The sequence below is a fragment of the Amphiura filiformis genome, chromosome 18 (genome assembly GCF_039555335.1).
Source record: "Amphiura filiformis chromosome 18, Afil_fr2py, whole genome shotgun sequence".
Taxonomy (NCBI): domain Eukaryota; kingdom Metazoa; phylum Echinodermata; class Ophiuroidea; order Amphilepidida; family Amphiuridae; genus Amphiura; species Amphiura filiformis.
Genome location: NC_092645.1, coordinates 55,014,716 through 55,038,074, shown reverse-complemented (window position 1 = coordinate 55,038,074; position 23,359 = coordinate 55,014,716). Strand labels below are relative to the sequence as shown.

The 23,359-nt window shown below is 38.6% G+C and overlaps 1 protein-coding gene across 1 annotated transcript in view; it reads left to right on the top strand.

Moving 5' to 3' along the window:
* Positions 1-23,359, top strand: part of LOC140138825 (nuclear receptor subfamily 6 group A member 1-like) — a 63,119-nt gene that overhangs the window by 725 nt on the left and 39,035 nt on the right. Inside the window, exons 2-3 of the mRNA XM_072160596.1 lie at positions 21,103-21,402; positions 22,913-22,968. Of these exons, the coding sequence (XP_072016697.1) occupies positions 21,103-21,402; positions 22,913-22,968 (356 nt within the window). The remainder of the gene's footprint in view (positions 1-21,102; positions 21,403-22,912; positions 22,969-23,359) is intronic.

The following is a 23,359-nucleotide window of genomic DNA, read 5'->3' as shown; positions in this document are numbered from 1 at the left end:
TGATTACAGTGGGGGCATAGAAAATATTGATGTTCAAAACTAGGTCTATATTTACCGGCATAACCATTATCAACGCGGAATGTTTCAATAAATGTAGCAGTTATATGCAAATTTGGCATAACATCATTTCCCAGTCCTGCTAACCTAATTAACGGTATAGCGTAATTACTATAAATTAGTAGTATACATGGGTTCATGATTTTTATCTGTGTACAGTGGATAGACATGATAGGTGGCTGTGTTTGTTTTTGTTTTCATCTATTGTTTTTACCCAGTTTTAAACGTGTTTTTCGTGTCGTGTGAAATGGTGAAGCAAAGATCAATCGAATATGAATAATTTAGTTTGGAATGAATGAAATAAATTTATGATATCTATAAAACTGGGACGCGGATGGATGGTACCAAGTCCACTGAAAAGTGTTATTTATCAATCATGATTTGAAATTTAACCCTTCCTGAATATAAACCATAGGCATCACTTGAGGTTAATGAGGCTTCTGGGCTTCGTACGTTTTTTTGTCAACGAGGAAAGATAGACTAGACCAAGACATTTAATGAGAAGATCCCCCAGGAAGATCCTTACCCCAACATCTGAGAATATAGCCTCAGAACAATGCAGTCTTTTGTTCATCTGTATTTTAGCTTTTGTTACCTTATTTTTTGCAATCTGTCATCCTATGGACATTCAGGCTTTTTAATAACGGCTTAAACAAATTCAACAACAAAACTAATTAATAATTATAGACCTAATTATAAAATAATCATAGGGATCTAAAATGAGCGTTTATTGCGTTTCGACAGTATTTTTTGTGGGACATGAGAGCACCTCAGACCTATCGAATTGCATTCTGAATACGAAGCATGTCTTTCTGATATCAAATAATTTTCATTTTTGAAAATCACAATATAATACAAATTTTATGACAAATTATAAAAATTGATATTTTTCACATTTTTGATATATAACAGTCCTCGAAGTAAATTATATAAATCTAATGATATATTCTTAAAGTGTATGTAGCAGGAGGAAAAGCCGACGGTCAATTGAAAATTTTGACCTTTCATGTTGAAGATATGGATTTTTTTCCCCAAAAGACCTAATTTTTTTGGTGTTTTGGGGAAAAAATCCATATCTTCAATACGAAAGGTCAAAATTTTCAATTGATCGTCGGCTTTTCATCCCACCTACATACACTTTAAGTATAAATCATCAGATTGATAAAGTTTACTTCAAGTACTGTGAAATATCAAAAATATCAATTTTAATGATTTGCCATAAAATGTGTATTAAATTGCGAATTTCAAAAATCAAAATTATTTGATATCAGAATGACATTCTTCGTATTCAGAATGCAATTCGATATGTCTGATGTGCTCTGATGTCCCAAAATAAATACTGTCCAAACGTTCATACCCCAGCCCTTAATATCATAAAATCATAAATTTTCAACAAAAAAAGTTTTAAAAAACTTGAATGTATATATATATTAATAATACATAAGTGATCTGGATTTTATACCATGGAGTCTTCTTCTGGTTCTCCATGGTGATCACCAAACATGTCTATAGATTTCAAATTCTCAAATTCTCAGAATTGTACATTTTCATGACCATATTTGGAATCAGCATAAAAAATGCATTAAAATGAGTACAAACAAGCCTAGTATTGGTTCAGTATACACAAAAAATGTAGTTCTTGAGATCGCTTTGGGTATTTTGAGAAAATATCTCAAAACTTAAAAAACTTTTTATGTTGAAGCATATGGCTATAGCACGCATCATTAAAATTCTTGAGTTCAGATAAATCCATAGATTCTAAGATAATAAGTTAAAAGGGTTTTTAGGCCCTAGACAAACGGATGAATGATGATTTGAGATGAAAAACACCTCGGCGCCTATGGACCACTCCCAACTTAACTTGAGCTTCTGTATTTGAAGCAACTGAATACATTTTTGTAGAATCTATCAATAATACTTTAGCAAATCCACTTTTATTATCTCGTCTGCATAATCTGAACTTGGAAGGTAAATCATTACTTTCTTTTCTACAATTGAATAGCAATAGGATCGTTACAAAGGTTCATGAATAATACAGTTTTAAGCTCTTTGACAGCGATCAATAAGCTCACTGGGTTCACTGTCATGTAAATTGACCATCTCGTCTTTTCATGGTCAAATTTAACAATTTGAAAAGAGGCCTCCCAAGTTGAAGTTGGATAGATTTTGGATTTTCTCTTGAGTTTATAGAAAGTAAAAAATATCGACTACCTACTTAAAATATCTCGAGTATGTCTGCTTTGTTATTCAATGTTTTGTACCCACTCTTGAAATTGGCAATGGTTCCCATGACTGTGTCTAAAAATTATTGATTCCAGTGGCGTAGATTTCGTTATGACATTTGGGGGGGGGGGCGGGGGGGGGAATTGGAAAAAATTCTTGAAGTATAGGCAATCCAGCACCTTTTGGCGACAGAATAAGTTTATGGTACAATTGCGCGCGAAGCGCTGGAAAAATTTATAAAATATGGTGTAAAAGTAGAATAAATGCGCGCGAAAATTTGCACTTTTGGGGCTAAAATGGGCAAATATGAGGTTAATTTGGTCAGAAACCCATTATCAGGCGTCAACATTGGGGGGGTGATTGTATGGACCAACCCCCTGGTAAAATGTTGGGGGATTTAAGCCCCCCCCCCCCGTCCCCCCTGATCTACGCCTATGATTGATTCTAAAAAGTTGAAGAAGGTATGAGACGAAAAAACCTCGTTTCAGATGACGAGGGGTTCATGCATGCATGGATGATGGAAATGGTTGATGTGAAAACAAAATAAAATCGCATATCTGCGCTGCGTCTCCCAGTACTTTGTGTCCCTGACCATGACGATTAAGAAGGAAGTTGAGCTTCTGTACTGAAGTATACAATATTTTGGCCTAAATAATAGGAAAAAAACATCTATTATCTCGTCTGTATAACTTGAAGCTAAATCATAAAAGTAAGAGACTATACATAATTCATTACTTTTTTTATGACTGAATTGTCATAGAATCGTTAGAGAAGTTTCATGAATATAATTTAAGCTCTTTGACAGCGATCAATAAGCTCACTGGGTTCACTGTCATGTAAATTGACCATCTCATCTTTTCATGGTCAAATAGAAGAATTTGAAAGGAGGCTTGAGAAGTTTAAAGTTGGATCGACTTTTGGATTTTCTCGTGGCATTATAGAAAACAAGGAATTGACTATCCACTTCAATGAGATCAAAACATCTGAAGCATGTTTCCTTATTTCTTGGGTGTTAAGGGTACTTGCCCATGAGTTTCATTCAGGGGCGTGTTTGAAAAACGGCACAGCGCATTAGTAAAAAGAATAAAAAATACTAAAATTTTCACCGGGGTTCGAACCACTGCCAATTGCACTATGAATGCTAAAGATGCCTATACTGTGCCACGGTGACTGTGGTTAACATTCGGCGATTTTCAAAGATATACATATCAACACGTTTAACGTTTCTAGTGTACTGAAATCAGATTTTGGTAGGAATTATGATTTGGGGCTAATTTGAGAAGAGTTCATGCCTCGAGTTTCAAAATACACCGTGTTATTCAAGACTCTGTAAAAACAAATCAAGAATTTTCTGGGATAATTGCAACTAAGTACAATGAAACTTATGATCTAAGCTACCAGATGCATCATTAATTTCCTGACTATGATATTTAGTTGTGGGAAAAGATTACTTTAATGTTTTGGCGGGAATATTTCCCGCCAAAAATTTCAACCAAAAAGAGCATGTAGCCTTAAACCCATTCTTCATTTTTCAACTCCCTCTCACTCAGTGACCCCCCTCTTGAATTACTGAACTCCCTCTCACTCAATGACCCCCTTTTCGTTTTCCTGTCACCAATAGTCAAGAATTTTGGACAAATTTCTGATAATCTCTCACCGAATGAGCCCGTTTTTTCATTATTTTTCTTCAAATTAAAAAAAAAATGGTGACTTTTTGAAAATTTTGTATCAACTTATATATTTTGACCCAAAAATTGTTCCAGTCTCACGGAAAGACCCCCTTTTGTAAGATTTTTCCAAGTCTCATCAAAAAAACAACACCGTTTTGGGGGCCTTATCACCGAAAGACACCTCTTTTTGGTGTCTAGACTCTCACCGAAAGACCCCTAGTTTCGGCGAACTGCAGTCGAGTACCCCCGGATTGCAGACGTATGGCGGGCTCGATCTCGAGTGGCCTCATCACAGCTATATGCGCGCTCCGCTCAGAGAAACCGAGCCAGTTATTCAAAGACCTTCGTTCCTATCTGAGTTGTGTCTCCCAAGGGACTTATCCTCAACCCATCCCTGACAACTCGCAGTATTTCTACCCCTGACCATGACGACGCGACGAAGGACTCGTAGTCTGTGCTTTCTCCTCCATGAACTTGAATGAAGATTGAGTTGACTGTTTTCATGATGAATAATGATGACGACGATGCTGATTGATAAATTGGAAGAGGAAGGCAAGAAGACTAAAATGATGATGATGTGAAGACGAGGAGAGCAGAATGGTGGGGACGAAGAAAATGAAATGATGGTGGTAGTGATGTTTTTGTAAACGGTGGCGTTGATATATAATATAGGCCCTATAATTGTGACCAGATCGGATCCAATCAGGCTAAGTCGGCAATAGGCAAAAAGAGTGGAGAACAAAATGAAAAACATAAAAGGTTCATAACTTTGCAACCAAGTATAATAGTATTCAATAGACCCTGGGATTCAACATCAGTAAGTGTAGGTACTTAGCATGCAGGTTAGTAATTTTAGGGGGGGGGTGAATTTCAAGGGGGGGAGCATTTTTGCGCAAAATTCAAGCATGAGCATTTTCAGGTTTAAACCTGAATTCATGCTTTTTTGTTGTCCAAATTTCGGATTCCAGTACGTCAGGGTATGATGAATTCCGAGTCTTTTGTCTGCCAATCAGTATTTTGACACCGTGAACCTCAAAAAGACCCCACAATGGCCTACAAGATCGTACAGGGGGTGAAAATTAATTTTATTCCAATACTGAGACTTTCAAACCTGTCAATTTTGCCTAGCTTAGAGGTTCCGGAAAAAGAATAGTTTGCACTATCTCTACAATGTCTAGTTTGTATGTTACGCAGCAAAGAGTTAAAACGTCAGTATATCATTATACTAAGGATTCAACGGCCTTTATTTTTATTTATTGTCTATCTTCTGAACTTCACATCATAGATAGTGCAAACTATTCTTTTCCTGAATCCCTTGAACTTTAGAAACAATTTTCCTCAATTTTCGTGGCAACTTTAATTCTTGACCCCAGTGTATTAACATTGGACCTGATGAGATTCATAACTTGGAACTGCACCATTCCATGCCAACTCAAAAATGGACTGGCTGGACACCCTCTCAGGTTTTGTTGGACAAAGTTTGTGTCATGTGTATTTCCATGGATCCATGGTATTTCAATTGTAAAGCATCATGCTAAGCGCACAAATGATACATTTTTGGGAGCAGACAAATTATTTGGAGTGAATTTGGAGCATGTTTAATTTTTGCCCATCCCAGTAGGCATTTTTTGTTGGGGGGGGGTCATTATTTAGGATGATGGGGTTCAACTTCAGGTACAGCTTGGCAGATAAAATATTCGAGTTTCAGCATCTGAAAATGTTTAAACAAAAATAGATTGCCACCTTTTACGCCAACTTGCCGATTGACGCTAGAACCAGTCAACAACCATGCATGAACGTAACAAAATTGAGAACTTGTATTTAAGGCCAAGTAAAATAAAAAACATGTTTCACGTCCGGATTTTTGAAAAAAAGGAGGAGGAGGGGCTTTTTATTTATTATTTTTTATCGGAAAATCGGTGTAAATACCCATAATTAGAGCTGTTTTAGCGTACATAATAATGCCTTTATTTGTTGTTCTGAGAGGTAGACCCCCTCTAATGATCACAAAACCTTCAAAAGTGTTTCTTGTAAGTTAGTAAGGCTATAGAAAGCATCTCTACTTCCTAGACATATATTTTGAAAAGTTATAACTGAATTTCAAAAAATAAAAATATAATTTAAGAAACCTCAAAAAAGGAAGCGGGACGTGAGGGGACGTGAAACATGTTTATTTCTTTATTTGGCCTAATAGTGTATTAAATAAAACTGTGGGCCTCTTATATAATCTTGAAAAGGAGGGGCTTGCACGAATAGCTTTAGCTTCTCACCATACATAGGCAAATCGGTGTGCATACATAACGAACTTGACTTGATTCAGGTGCAAATGAGTTATTGATACCGCCATTGTCAAGCCGGAGTGATTACGTCATCGATGAGTGCTTGTTTTGCAGATAACGGTCTCCCGTTATGCATCGATCCAGCATTTTAAGAGCTACTTTGGTATGGGATATATTTTTCAATGACAATGCCTTTATTGTGTTTGGTTACTTATGCCTATGGACATGGTAAATTGGGAATTTTTGGTCAACATTGTCAATAGGCTAGATACAAAGGGCAATGGGGCATATAGTTAAATTATATGTAAGGACCAAAAAGGACATGGCGTCATCATCTCCTTTGATAATTTATTTTATTTTCTAACATTTGAAGAGAAAATCATGGCCGTGGTGGTTGGCGGTTTAGGCTTGTAAATATATCAAATTTTCCACTTAAAGGGGCATTTCGTGATCCACAGCCTCATCCCCTCACTTTTCTCAAAAAAAGTTGAGATTTTTATATCACTGGAAACCTCTGGCTACATAATGTTTATGTACAAAATATTTCTTGCAGATTAATTCGTTTAGCAAAGATATCGTGAAATTTGAATTTCGTTCTGGTGCACCAGAACGAAATTACAACGCATTGTCTATGGAGCAGTGTAATACACATAATCATGCATAACTCGCGAACGCAAAATCGGAATCAACTGAAATTTTGGGAATAGGTTTTTTTCGTGGATATCTAATAAAAAATGACATAAATAGAGGATGCTAGGATCACGAAATACTCCTTTAAATCCAACTGCATAGGTCCAATCTCATGTTGGTCCTACTCATTTCCACAATTGGCACTGGGTACAGTTGCAACTTTTCCAATTCCCACTTGCTGCTGGCATGCTTCAAACCCATTTTGTTAATTTCGCGCAATTCCCAATTGGTGTAATATTGAAAATTTTGTGAAATATAGCTTTACTTGCTATGTCACCTTATTGTTGGAATAAATTGGTTTGGGTTGAAATGTTTTGATATTAAACAAATTGTCTGGTTATAATTATTATGAAAATGCACTATAATAACTTCTTTAAAATGCTGTCAAAATGTTATTGTAAAATTGTTTTGACAAACATGTTATGTTAGAATTGTTGCACAAGTTCATTGAATGTTAATTTCAACTGTGGATTTTGTTCATTTTGAACCAGGCCATTTCTAAAGAAAAATAAAGATGTTTAACTACTATGTTAGGATGTTATGGGGCAAAAATGTTTCAGAATGTAATAAAGCATTTCATAACCTTTTATTATTATATAATATTATCTGTAACCATGGTAACCCGACATTTAAAAGTTTTCTGTTAAACGGTTTGTGTTTGTTGAGATGTAGTTTATCCGCCTCAATTGTTATTTAAAAACAGCATTCACTGCATATATCTGAATTTAATATGATATAATCTGGTATGGCACTTTTGAAAAGAAGAAAGAGACGTAATTATGATTTAATTTGATATAAATATAAACACGAATTTCATTTTCATATTATATTAGTTATGAAACATGTGTCGCGTGTATATTTGACGAGTTTGGTTCCGAAAGGCGCTAACTCCACAGACTGCTTTGTGTATAACCATGGTAAACTTGCCACTCTAAGTCTAATAACATTGGACCACTAGAATAGTTAAAACAATTTTTTGGTTATCTTTAAAAAAATAATTGCAAATCTCCCACGTGCGAAGAAGAAAACAATAAATATAACAGATTTTTGTTGTTCTAAAACTAAAGGAGATAAATCCAATGGCAGCTATTTTAAAACCAGGCATGAGCTTTTCCACCGAGTCAAAACACTTGAACCAGTCTTTTGTGATGTCAAAATTCCCGCAATTTTTTAAATTTTCAGTCCATTTTCAGGTGTTTTTGTCCAATTTTGCACGTTTTTCCAGAATTTTTCATGAATGTGATGTATTCTCATACCTGAAAATTATGCATTTGAGAATTTTTAGGGGACACGTTGATGTTGAAAATGTCATACCAGAAAAATGTGACACAAGGCAGCTATTAGATTTAGGAAACAAACTCTTTATTTTATGCATATAGGTTAAGCTGTTTCACCTTTTATGCACAGATTTCAGGAAATGTCTAGATCATCGTCATTGTTGATGTGTTATTAATATGAAATAAATGATTTGTCCTCTCATAATACTCATTGTCCTTGTTATATTCAGACGTGTCACACATGTCTGCCGGGGATGCGCGCAGTATCTCATTAATTTCAATAATTAAGCCTCCAGCATACTTTCCTGCCGCTTGCCGCTGCGACAAGCGGCAGGGCGTTTCAACCAATGACAAGCCTTGATTGTGTCCATTTGTCTGTGTAAAATACCTTTTTTTTTCGCGCTACGCGCGCACATCATCCCAATAAGGCCCTTTTCGGGAAGCTCGAAGACATACAGTCTCGTATTGTATGACGCAACTGCAATTTTTTTCGTCTGTGCCCCCAAAATTTTATTTTGCCCCCCCCCGACCAAGAAAGCTGGCTACGCCCCTGAGTAGATCATAGATGTTATGTCATACCAACAGTTGTCATACATTTGTAGCTATAAGATTGCTTCAGCACTCGGACTTGGATTGATACAAAATTTACACATGGTATGAAGCATGTAGTTATACGCTATTTAAAAAGCCCATCCTTGATTCTAAAATTAATGAAAGGATTGGCGACATCAATTGCCGATGTATCATCAATCAATTAATGACATTTTTAAAGAAGACAATACGAAAGCGTTGAACATGGTGAATGTTGTCGTGTTGAGTGATTGACGGTGAAAGCTGTCTGATGATTACATAAGTAAAGACATATAAGTACGATGGAAGGGTTGAGGAAAGGCGAAGATGACAATAATGACAAACAGTGGCGGCGCCACGGGGAAATTCCCCAGTCGGAACTCTTGCCCCCCCCTCCCTGTTTTCCCCCCAGAATAAAACCCAAAATTACGAAAATTTCCACTTTTTGCGGTAATTTTGCGCAAAATTTGTTGATTTTGCCCCCCCCCCCAAAAAAAATATTCCTGGCGCCGCCACTGATGACAAATTAAAATCCATGGATGTTGCCAAATAATTTACCTCCACGGTGTGATCCCGACATAGGCCTACTAAATTGTACTTTGCATATCTGGGGCTACCAGTTGACTGCGCAAGTTTTGACTGGTCAACGGTGCGGTGTGCGCATTGACACGACGGATGACTGGTCAACGGTGTGCGTACCGACTTGTTTTTACATGACAAGCAATTTGACACCAATTTCGGAGCATGTTTAATTTTTGGCCCCTGTGTGGCCAAAAAAACTGACCCCCCCCCCCAAAAAAACCCGACAATTTTGCTTAAAACTTTTAAGGGCCCCCTTTTTGCATCAGCCCACCCCCCCCCTAACAAGTGTTTGTGAACGGTCCCCTATCTTTACCCCAAATCTTCAGATATGGTTCCAATTTTCGGTAACATTAATACGCTTAGAAATGGGGAAGGGGTTCAGAAGCTCGAGCCGAACGTCCCCCTCGGAAAAAAAATCCAAATGGGGAGGAGGGGTCACGTATATTTGCCGCGGTCTGAATAATAATCCTATAGGGGCCTAATGTTGGCATGTGACCACTGACCAGAGGAATGTGTGACGTCATGCTTGACCATGAACATTATCAAATGAAAATGTTGTTTAGAAAGCCATTTTCAAGGTTTTCCTCGAAAATTAACATTACTCATTCGTCACTCTGTTTCATTTTCCGGATATTTTTACTTTTCTGGTCATTAAAAGTCCATGCTGAGCTTGACCTTGTTATTTCACCAACAAACGATGTGGCTTCGGACAGTATAATTTTAATAGGAAACAGGAGATTTATTTCAACCACATCAATTTCCATGAATAGAGAAATCACGAAAATATTTTTCAATGCTATCTATTTTAGTGGCGTAATGGTGACTGGACGTCATGACAAGTGAACTTCTCCGGTGTTTAATATACACGTAGCCTACATGTACCTTAATCTTCTCCATGGTTTTAATTACCTACTCATTTGCTAGGACCCGATTGCATCATTATTAAATGGTATATAGGCCTCTAAGTGCTCATCAGGGGTGGGTGTGGTTTGGGGCCGGGGGACACATCAAACATTTTTGTTGGTCATGTTCCCCCGGAATTTTGAGGTGGTGGGTCTTTGGGAGCTGACGGCGTACCGGTATTTATGGGGTCTTTTGGAGCTGCGAACCGGGCTGCGAACAAGTAAAATGGGGACTTCAAAATCAAGGGTCTTGGCTTTTAGGTTATCTTTAATTTCTTGGCTTTTTGGTTGAAAATCGCCTGAAAAATACTAGGAATGAGCAATATATTTGGGTCTATAGAGCTGAAATTATCAAAATCAAGGGTCTTTCGAAGCTCTATTTTGGTCAAATATGAGGGTCTTTCGGAGCTGCGAAATCCAATAAGGGTGGTCTTTCCGGTCATTTGTGTTAAGTGCCCCCCTCTCGGGGGTTTGGGGCTTGAGCCCTCCAGATAAGGGTTTGCATATTTTGGTGACCTGGGGATGTACTACGTTGTGATTTTGCAACTGCTTAAAAACCTTTCAACGCAATTTTTTTTTATTAAATGGAAAGTTCTTTCGAAGCTTTAAGTTAAAGCCCCCCCAAAAAAAAAAAAAAATTACATGGAAATATATTTTTGCGTGGTGATTTTTTGTATCATACATGATACATGTTCATTGTGTCAATGGTCAAGTCCGTCTGCGTGATGTGTGACCGCCTGTACAGCTATCCCATATTATTACAGTGAGTCCTACAGTTGAAGACGTTGTTTTATAGCCTATTTTGCTCCTGGAAAGGCGTTTTGCCATTATTGCGACAACGCAAGTGGCAATTTTGCTGTGGTATTTTCCAGTACAGGGGCCAGGACAACCATTTGAGCTGACGAGAACAGAAACTTCCTTCCTATAGCAGCATATAGTTCAGCATCGACGTCCCAATAATTATATTGGAGAATATATCAGTTTGTTGAGCAACCTCGGACCATCCCGTGACCACAAAACTGTAGCGTAGCCCAATTTTTAGTAAGAGGACAAAACCAAATTTTCGTCCCCATTTGTCAATTTTTTGTCGTCGACCCCCCCCACCACCACCGGCTCCCCTGGCTACGCTGTGTCCACTAAGGGGCGCACCATTAGATTTCCACTTTGCCCACTAGTAAGAAAAAAAAAAAATTTTGCCTCACTGATGAGTAAAAAAAAAAAACTTCCCCCCACCCAACTTTGTATAAAAATGTACATTAAAATTGAAAAAAATAAATACTTCGCCGCCGAAGGCGGCGAAAAAAAAAAATTTGGTGCTCTTGGAGGCGAAAAAAAAAAATTCTGCCGCCTTCGGCGGCGAAAAAAAAAGATTCTGCCTGACCCAAACTCCCATGCCCCCCCCCCTGAGAATCTAATAGCGTGTTTCTATTGAGTCCCCTGCATTTTAATGGTAAAACTGTTCGCCGTCAAATAGCGGTGAAAGGCGGATAACGGTCAGTTTCCATTGCACGTTGTTTACTGGTAAACACTCGATGAACAGCGTCAATTGACACACCTTTAAAGTTTGCCGGCGAAAGGTCGTGCACTGGGGTCAATCCCCGAGTCAATCGCAAAGCATTGTGGATTTTAATATTGTAGTATTTTCTTAATTGTTTGGCTAAAAATGAGGTAGCAAACATCATGAACATGAGAAAAGAAGACTGAAGAATAATGTTTTTTATTAGCGTTTTCATTCGTTCTCGTACATCAAATTACGCCATTGGGAAATCCCCCTCCGTGATATCGACGTGAGTACTCAGTATTGTTGCGCGCAAAAAAAATAGGTCTTGGAATTTCATCTTTCACAGTTTAATTTCAGTTAATTCTTTTTAGCGAATAGTAATTTAACATCGACAACATAATATTAAATTCATGAAATCTTTCTAATTTTCTGAAGCACACACCGCCGCGGATCCGAGTTGATTTCTATTTTTTTTCGCATGCACAGCTGGATTCATCCGCTGATGTTGTTGTTGTTGTTGTTTTATTTCATGGCTTTTACTAGGGTCATAAATCATAACTCATGTTAAATATTTAGCATAATATGTATAATGCAGGGATAATGCATTATGAATATTTCTTCCATTTACTTTATTTATAGCAAGTGAGTCAAATATTTGTATGTGATTAGGCCTAAGAATTTTTGCGAACGGAATGGTATAAGCTAGCTCATGATGCAGAGGTCAATTTCGCGACTCAACTTCCGTTTTCTTCCCTGTATGCGCATTCAATCGGAACTGAGTGAGTTTCTATTGACGTTTACCGGTAAGCGTCCCCGCTATTTTCCTTCCTCAAGAAGGAAAACGTTACCGGTAAAAACTCGCCCCTGTTTACCGGTAAATAGCGGGAAGGTCAGTTTCTATTGAGCAGAAATAATCCCTTTACCGTCTTTTTACCGGTAAACGGTCCCAATAGAAACACGCCTTAATGGTGCGTCCCTAAAGGATAGGGGGTCTACATAGAGATTCTCTAAACATGCTAAATGGGACAAATCGTCATATGAAAATTTGCTCGTTGCGGGATCAAGGATATAAAGGAATTCTTTTCCCAGAATGAATTTGATTGTTGATACTCTTTTACAGGTAGGCCTACAGCGTGTTTTGTTTTTTGATAGCATAACTGACATGGGGGTTTAACGTTTCCTCAAGAGATAAGCTATAGGAGCGAAATTCGGAAATTATTAAACACCCTTTCCGGGAAGTTCGAGGAGAGAGTTGTGATGTTGGTATCCGCAGTGGCAACACCACCATGTTTTGTCCGGGTTGCCCCTTGCATTGGAATTCAAGGTGAATTTGCCCACCAATTTGATAATTTTACCCCAGGAATCGACCAAAATCGAAGAGCCCGTACATCCTGAAACCATAACTGCATTTTGCTGTGACGAGCAAAAATCCTAAAAATTGGATTTTTAGGATCTTTGGTCTAAGGTTCGCTTGTAAAAATGATGCTGCTTGTTCGCCATGTCAAAATAAGGTTCGTCATGTCGAATACGGCAATAAGCTTTGCTGATGTTAGGTTTAGGATAAGGAGTACCATTAGCTAGTTTTAGGTTTATGAGTACCATTAGCTAGGGTTATGTTTAGGGTTAGGATTACCATTAGATAGGTTTAGGATTAGGAGTCCATTAGCTAGGGTTAGGAGTCCCATTTACCTTTCGGTTAATCCCATAAGCCTTTGCGAGTATACCTGAGATGTCGTCATTTGACGTAACGCCGACTTGCAATGTTCGCTAAAAGATGTGCGCATCGGCGCAGCCGCGCATATCGTCAGATGTCAAATGACGACATGTTAGGTGTACTCGCAAAGGCTTATGGGATTTACAGAAAAGGTCAATTAGCTTGGGTTAAGTTTAGGAGTATCATTAGCTAGATTTAGGGTTATAGGAGTACCATTAACTAGGGTTAGGAGTATGTACCTTTGGTTAGGGTTAGGAGTACCATTGGCTATGGTTGGTAAGGACCATTTATAGTTGGGGTCATAAGGACCATTTGCTAGGGTTAGGAGTACCATTAGCTAGGGTTATGTTTAGGGTTTATAGTAGTACGACAATTTGTGGAACATTTACGATTCGGACATGAACCTGGTCTATGAAATTGGTAAACCTGGTTATAAGGAATTGTGTCCATTGGGGTTGGACTAATGGGGAAATAGAAGTCGTGTGTTATTATTCATGACTGGTTATTTATTTTAGGATCTTTGGTATTATGTATGTATTACAATGACCTTGGCGTATTTGTCTAGATTACGTAACAACTCACGTTATCACCGGAATAGAATCAAGTGTCTGCTGATAGGCGATGTGGTGGCAGAGACCTTGCTTTTGATATTCATTTAATCAGGGATATATGAGAATGGGAGAAATTTCAAGATAAATAATTATAGGCATAAAATCTAAACAAATTTTGAACTGAATATCCTCATTAAAATTGTGTATATGTATACATGATCCACATATAGGTAGGCCTCCATAAATGAACGCCCATCAAATTCATTGTCATGATTACAAACGCTTCATTATTTGCTATTGACGCATGCATGTTGCTTGGGTTGCTGTTCGTGGCTGGTACCGTACATGGCGGCCATTTTGGGTGTCTTGTGTGCCTCCCTGCGCACTGTCCAGATTTTTACATTTTTTACGGTAAACCGTTCATGATATATTTGAATAGCATAATAATATTAAATGAAGAATTAAATAATTGGCTGGCCATGACTAGAATTACATGTAGTGGCCCTATTTACTTGTTCAACGAAACACGGAACAACCTTGTTGTCGGTGGACTGGCTGACCCCATTCAAGTTGAAATCCATCCATGCACCCCTATGGAACTGGTAGACATGACATGACTTTAATCTTCTACGCAAGGAGTGTGAACAAAATGGGGTTACCTAAATATGGGTAACTCCATTTGAAATTCACACTCCCTGTGTGGAAGATTAAGGTCATGTCTTCCAGAGGGGGTGTATGGATTTCAACTGGAATAGGCCATTTGATCCCCATCTTCATCTTTGGTCTTGCCAACTTTGCATGCATGATATCATTTGCAGGTGACATGTCCTTTCGTGAAATCCACTTTGCACTTCCAAGTAAAAACGCAGTTATTGTGAAGTAAATCTGAGCAGATTGACTCTATGGTCTGCTCTCGTAGCTCATCCAGCTCTGAGCCCTCCCCCGGGGACTCTTCGAATTTGATTTGTACGGGGATGTGCCCAGGCCTGTAGCCAGGAAGGTGCGGGGTGCGACGCCCCCCCCAAACATGCTAAAGGCCCAAAAGGTCCACTTTTTTGACCCAAAAAGTCCCATTTGCGAGCGTAGCGAGCGAAGAGGTTTTTTATGCCTTTTTGGTCCAAACATGTCCAAATCCGCCGCCCCAGTCCAAAAGGTCCAAATTTTGAAGAAAAAAAAAGGTCCACTTTTAAAATCAGCACCCCCGAATAAATCCTGGCTACGGGCCTGGATGTGCCACGCAGACTTTCGGATGCTGACTTTCTTTACCTATACTCTGCTGTTTTTGCCATCAGTATACCAATTTTTAACAAAATATCCAAAATTGGCCATATTTGGGCGCTTTTAAGCCCTTTCCCCCAAATGTACCGGCAATGGGCGCTTTGGTCTCCACTGAAAACCCATCCATCGATATACCAAAATCGCTGTAAAGTACCCCCAAACGGTGGCACATGGCCTTAGTTATACCTTCAACCATGGGTTGCAGGCCATCGATCACAGTGTCGTAGATTTATTTTTGACATTGGGGAGGGGGGGGGGGGTTGGAATTGTTTTTTGAAGTATAGTGAATTAAGGGGGTACTATACACCCCTGGCCAATTTTGGTGCCTATTTTTGCATTTTTCTCAAACATTATAGCGCATTGGTGACAAGTAAGATATGTATATGGGCAAGGGCTACAACTACTGCACTGAAAATTCAGCAACTCAAGGCAAGTAGTTATTGATTTATTGATCAAATATTGGGTTTCCCTCATTTTTGACTGTAACTCCACAACTGTTGTCTGTGCTGAAATAAAATTTCCAGTGCAGTAGTTGTAGTCCTTGCCCCTCCCCGGGTTGCAGGCCATCGATCACAGTGTCGTAGATTTCTTTTTGACATTGGGGAGGGGGGGGGGGTTGGAATTGTTTTTTCAAGTAGAGTGAATTAAGGGGTACTATACACCCCTGGCCAATTTTGGTGCCTATTTTTGCATTTTTCTCAAACATTATAGCGCATTGGTGACAAGTAAGATATGTATATGGGCAAGGGCTACAACAACTGCACTGAAAATTCAGCAACTCAAGGCAAGTAGTTATTGATTTATTGATCAAATATTGGGTTTCCCTCATTTTTGACTGTAACTCCACAACTGTTGTCTGTGCTGAAATAAAATTTCCAGTGCAGTAGTTGTAGTCCTTGCCCCTATAATATAAATATCTTACTTGTCACCAATGCTTTATCATTTTTGAGAAAAATGCAAAAATAGGCACAAAATTGGGCAGGGGTGTAGTACCCCCTTAAGCACCTTTTAGTTAATGGTACAAATGCGCGCGAAAATTTTTGCCATATGGCCAAATATGAGGTTAATTTGGAGGCGTCAACATTGGGGGGATGATTGTATGGACCATTCCCCTGGCAAAATATTGGGGGGATTTATCCCCCCGGATCTACGCCTATGATCGATCAGATCATGATCAGATCAAGCAAACAACACAGCAGACATGGCTTTCTTAATTGTTTACTGCTCACAAAGAAAATCGAAAGTATCAACTGGGAATTAATAAAGCAGATACGTCTTTTGGCTCGAGAATTAAAGCAGAAAACTTTGATTCCGAAATTACTATTGAGCTGAGACTTTCATGGAAGATTTGTCTGGGCGATCACAATAGGCGTCTTATATAATGACAAAGAACGGGTTATGATGCGGAACATACTTCATGTTTAAAATCTAAATGGTTCAAATTTGAAGAGTAGAATTTAGATCGAAATGAATAGGCGTAGTCAAGTGGAAAGCAATAGAAAAATGCATAAACCGTAAAAATGGGATAAAAATAAGGAAAAAGAAAGGAAAATCATGAAAGTTGTTGATCTCTTCGTCAGACATTGTAGAATGCAGATCCAGGGGCCACGAGAGTTATGAAAGACGAAAACAAAGAAACACGTGAGAGCAAAAACGGGGAGTGGTAGAAGAGAAAGATGCAACAACCAATTCAAAATTGAATGTTATCAATAATCACGGCATAAGGGCAAGCATGATGGGTGTATCCCCGGGGTCTCCCCGTCAGTCCGAAACGACCAGCGGAATCCTAACCTTAAAAATCCGGACTAACCATGCTATATTAAACGGTGGTTCGGACTGACGGGGTGTACCCGTCGGCACAATCCTTTGCCAGGGGCGGATTTAGATGGGGCGCATCCGGCGCGCGCCCCTCTTATTTTTGCAGAGCGGCGCCTGACTTTGTGTGGGCGGCAGCGGCGGCTCGGCGCCCCCTCTATTGAAAATATCTGGATCCGCCCCTGTTTGCCCCTCCCTTATTACTCTCCCCCAGCTCAGCCAATCATTTATTTCTGTTGCACTTGCAATGGAGCAATAATCAAGGGTCTCTCTTGAAATATCAATTGATATTTCGTCCCGAGAAGCGGCCAATGTGGGATTCGCTCTGGATCGCCACCTGGACACTTAATCATGCAGGGCTCTGGAAAAAAGTTCCAACTCCATTAGCAGTAACTTCATAACATTTTGTTCATAAATTATTTGTATAGACATGCGGATGTTTTACAATTGTTATATTAAACCAGAGAGGAAACCTAACTCGAAGTATTATTTGAACTTCCGTATAGCTTATTTTGAATTTGCCTTCCAAGTTCAGCTGTCCCCTTCCTCACCGTACTGTTTGTATACACGTGATATGTAGCCATGAACCATATGCATGAACAAAGTTCTTTGAACTGGTGAACCATTTAATATTACTGCATGGTGAACGATCAAGGAAGATGTTATTTTTCTTCAAACGTCTTTCTTTTGTGAATAATTACGTCACCTTGAAAATCAAAGAGATAAAAAGTAAATGGCGAAATCTTGCCCATGTATTGTGGTAATGGAATGTGTTTTGTTCTGTTCGTTGGAGTTATTGAATACAATCAGTGGCATCAAGAAATATATTGGTCGATAAGGAGGTGAAGCATACACATTAAAATAAGTACTAGTATGATCGGGGGCAAAGTAAATTGCAGGGAGTGGGCAAAATCAACCAATTTCGCGCAAATTTGCCGCAAAAAGTGGCCATTTTCGTTATTTTGTGTTTTTAATGGGGGAAATTAAAGAACATATTGGGAGAGGGGGCTCGCTATAAATATGTAGCAGAATGCCTACATAAAACGCAATTTTTGTCGACTCCATACGGAACACAAAAACCTCTGCATCTACCGTGGCCCATACTCTTTCTTTCCATTCGAATAAGTTATGGGTTCGGAGGACTTCTTAAACCATGTGTCCGACAGGCACTCCGACTCTAGACCGTGTACCTATATTACACATAGAGAGAGAAGCTACTGGGAACCACACACTCTTGGAAACCATAGCTGATGACAATGGCGATATCGTCAATGACAACGACGATAATGATGATTTTGTATGTTACGACAACGATGATGATAATGGTTTGACGACGGTGATGATGATGCAGTGGCGTAACTCCTATGCGCTCTGGGGAGCCGGGCTAAGGGTCACCCAGGCCTTTACCTATACCATGCATTACTCTTCATTTGGGTGCCTCCTCAACACAAAATTTTCGCGCGCTTCGTGTCCATTACAGCATAAGCTGTCATTTGAAAGACCGAAATTCAACTTGATTATACCAAATTAGTGGTATTCATGCAATTGTAGTTTGTATTCTTGCCCCCACTCCTAGCTGCATCACAACAGCTAGTGACGAATCTTCATTGGAGAAGATGAAAACATTTTATCTATAAACATGAAGTTCATTGAAATATGAAACACTATTTTTGTAATTTATTTGGTAGGACTAGGAATTGATTTATACCTAGGCTATAGCTACACCATGCACATCCTTAGCCAGGAGCACCCGATCTACTTTCGCCCAGGCACCCTGACCCAGAGTTACGCCACTCCGGGACGCCACTGTGATGATGATACCCAACTATAATCGTGAATGTCATTGGAGGTGTTGATGATAATGTGGATGTCATTATAAAAATATGCTGATTGTTCATCGTTGATGATGTTGATATTTCATGTTGCTGCTTGAATTTTTCTTTTCAACTGTTGACATTATCTTCATTCAATCAATCATTCAACCCAAGATGAATCATATTGATTACAGTCGCGTCTGGCTGACATCTCAGCTCCCAAGAACCTCGTAATCACATTTATGTTATAATTAATGAAAATTATAACTCCCGAGAACATCCCAAGTTACTAGTAGTACATTCATGTTATAATATTAATAATGATCATTATAACACATTAGTAGATGTTAATTATAACACATTAATGGGTGGCATGAGTAAACATTCACTGGGTATGATAAATGACATGATAAATGCATGGTATAGATTCATTATTATACAAACATGATGTTATATTATAGCCTTGAGCGGTAGCCAAGACTAATTAGGCTGTGATATGATTGCGATGATTTTTTACATAACATTGCCATATAATATAAGCCCTGTGTTACACTTCCACGAGGAGGTCTACGGGGAGAAATTCTACAAGGTAATAGACCTCTTTTGCTATAATTCCATGCAGTTGAAACCATAATACACATCCTATATGGAAGACGTAATCTTCCACACAGGGAGTGGAGATTTCAAATCACCTATTTAGTTCAGGTAACCCCATTTGAAATTCACACTCCCTGTGTGAGATATTAAGGTTACGTCTAGCCCTACTAGTATAGGGCCTTTTGACTGTGGTGATCCAAAACCATGCTATATCATTCCCCAGAAATTTCCGGGTGGAGCGGTTAGTGGGTTTTTAGCGGTTCTCGGATATAGTGTGTTTATTAAGCCCTATAGTAGGGCTTGTCACGTTTTCCACAGTGGGTATATGGGTTCCACTCAAATAGCCCATTTTTTATTTATATCAACCTGTGATGCAGTGGGATGGAGATTCACAAATTACCCATCAATAGGGCATTTTTCATCCAAATCCATCTTTCTATCTGGCTATCCAAAGCCAGCAGATGTGCATGCAGCCAGCACCTTGCCGAGCTCTTGTATGGGCTGAGCTGCTGAACGAACTTCGCGCTTGCGGTTTGAGCATGGCGACCCGACAGAATATAAAAAGCCGTAAGTGATGAATATGATGAAAGAAAATCAGCTACTTAATCAGCAAATTTTAATATGCGGTAACCAGTGGCGTAGATTTCTTTTTGACATGGGGGCGTGAAAAATGCCATATAGTTGAAGCTAAACCTGGTGAAATATGATGCAAAAGTTGAATATATTCGCGCGAAGTGCACAAAACTGTGTACTTTTTAGGCTAAAACGGGCAAATATGAGATTTATATGGTCAGAAACCCACATACAGGCGTCCACATTGGGGAGATGATTGTATGGACTATATAGACCACCCCTATCAAAATATTGGGCGAATTATTCAATCATTTGAAATAAACGTAGAATTAGTACAGCGCCACCATGAACACGGGTTGCAAATCGCAAAATAAAATTTGTCAAAACTTAAATTTCTGCCATTGATAGAGGGCGTTAGTCTATCGTTGTTGACGATTTCTGATCCAAGTGGTGCAGACCATGGACAATTATAATGTTACTTATATTGTAATTGCTCCGATTTAAAACCACGCACCTGTACACGCACCCCGTCTTACCCCACCATGTTGTGTAAAACACCCCCCCCCCCCCCAACTCTCCGGTTTTGTTGTTGTTGTTGTTGTTTTTGTTTTGTTTTCATTCATAGCAAAAATCGTATAGGCAAAGTGGATGTGATGGCGTAAAAAACAACAACCATTTATCAAAAACAACCACGTATTTAGAGTCATAAACACAGACAACCTACGTGTGTACTCACCCCCACCCCACCCCACCCATGCATGCACCCCACACATACGCACCCCTACTCATACCATTTCTGAAAGGAAGTTACTGCTTGGTCATCATGGTCATTATTCTTAAATCGTTTCGTTGCAGAAAAAAGATAATGACTTTGATTGCTCACTTATACAGAGGCATTTATAGCCAACCAATTAATATTCTTTATGAATTGAGACTACTGTTTTTTTAAATTTATTGTTGTGTTCTGTATTCTAAAGTTTTTTGTTTGTGTGTTCATTTTCTTGCCTAGATTTTGACTTCGCTGCAGCTGCTTCCAAAGTTTATGCCAACCATGTAACGCCGCCAAGCGGCGGCGGTGGTGCCGTCGATGATAGTAAAACATGCCTTATATGTGGCGATCGTGCCACGGGGCTCCACTACGGGATAGTATCGTGCGAGGGATGCAAAGGATTCTTCAAGAGGAGCATATGTAACAAGAGGGTATACAGGTGTTTACGGGACAAGAACTGCATGATGTCTCGTCAGAAACGTAACAGGTGCCAGTACTGTAGGATGCTGAAATGTTTACAAGTTGGCATGAATAGGAAAGGTAAGAGAGCTGCTGGAATTTTGTATACATTGCTATCTACTGAAGATAGCACAAATACCAGTACCTGATAAGGCGTTTAATTATTTGTAATTTAGTTGTAATTATTGCAGTGGGAATAATGATGAAGAGGTCAATGATATTTATGCTGATTTTTCTCCCTATTTCGGCCAATTGTTACGTTTTTTTAAAATGCTTAAATGCTTAAAAGCATTAAACTCCAAGATTTTATTTTATTATTTAGTGTAGAGCTGATGTTATCACAGCTTACAAAAGATAGCCCCCTCAATTTGTCGAAATGAAGAATTATGTGTTTCATACAAAATGGGGGCGCTATATAGCTTTCAAGCTGGCGAATGCCAGTGGCTGGCGCGATGGCGTGATAGAAGCTCAATGACTCCCGTGAAAAGACAGCGATATATCGAGTCTTTTAACTTTGTCTTCAGCACTGCCCTGAAAGATCTTAGCTGATCTTAATCTTATGTCGAGCTCGAGTGGGTATTTTACATTCTATGCTTTTGTTTTTGCCATTGGGGAGAGAAGCAAATAAGCGTTATAGAATGAAAATAAAATGAATTGATGAATTTTTAGTTATCTAAACCTTCGTCAACGGACTAATTCACGCGGTGTTTCAAGTTTTCAGCGTCCAAATTTTTGAGGTTTAGCCTAACAAAACAAAGCGTATCTAGATTTTTTTAAATCTGAATCGGTTGAGTTTTTCGCCGGGGTTTTTCGTTATTCGTGCAGTTCTCATTGAAAAAAATGCAAGATTATTAAATATGAAAAGAACATTAGGCATTATGATCCGATGATCAATCTTCTGCAATAATTATGTTAGCTTATGTTATCGGGCTGAGGACGACTATACAACCTCGCTCTTACTTACTTCGCCTTGGCTTCGTATATAGCACAGTGTGTGATATATTCTGTTAAAGCCATAATATCCGATTTTATAATATGAAATTGGTTCATTTTTTCCAAACCCGATTTTTTGGCATATTTGTAATATTTACACAAACTTATACGTATAGGCCTAAATGGAATCAGCCAAATTTGCTGTGTTTGTAGAAATTGTAGTTCAATTGAGCAATAAGACATAATTCATAATTATGAGTTTAAGTCCGCCATAGAACTCCATGTTAAATGGCCAAATAGCCAGTAGGGTTTCTTTCACTTTACCTTGTTATATCAGTCAGTCTTATAAAAAAAAAACCTTCTCGTCAGTTATTACTAATTATTATCTCAACATTTTGGATAACGATTAACAAAATTAAAATATCATGGAAATCGTACATTATGGCTTTAACTAAACAGGAACTGGAGTCGATTTGACTGTCCGTCGTAAGACTAAACCCATTATACCAACTCTTCCATGACAGTATAAATAGGATTTATAATTATAGGGCCTGATTTACTGGTTTGGTTTTCACATTTTTTTTAGGTCAAATGATGTGTGAAATTTTAAGAAAGAAATCTGACCATAACATTACTACATTTCATGGTTTGTTTTCAGCTATCAGGGAAGATGGAATGCCGGGTGGAAGAAATAAAAGTATCGGCCCAGTAAAGGTAAGCGTCTTAAGGGGTGCTATAGGCCTACTGGTATAGGGCCTATACTAGTAGGCCTACAGTACTATTATAAATGGGATAATTGTAAAACAATTTTGATCAGTCAATCTTACGTTCGATTCATTCTTAAATTTTTTCCCCATCCTTTCTCGCCTTGTTCAGCGCTTTGATAAATGTTTTAAAGGCGCTTTATAAATACCATTATGTATGTATGTAAATTTTCTAACCACACTCAGCGTTTTACTCTTTTTACTCTGTCATTTTTCTCTTTTTGCTAAACTAATCACACTTCACACGTTTCATTTTAAAGGGAAGTGGCATCACCAAGAAATTTTTCTGGGTGAAGGGAACTTACGGTGATATGGGGTTCACAATTGGTGGGATTTTCAGT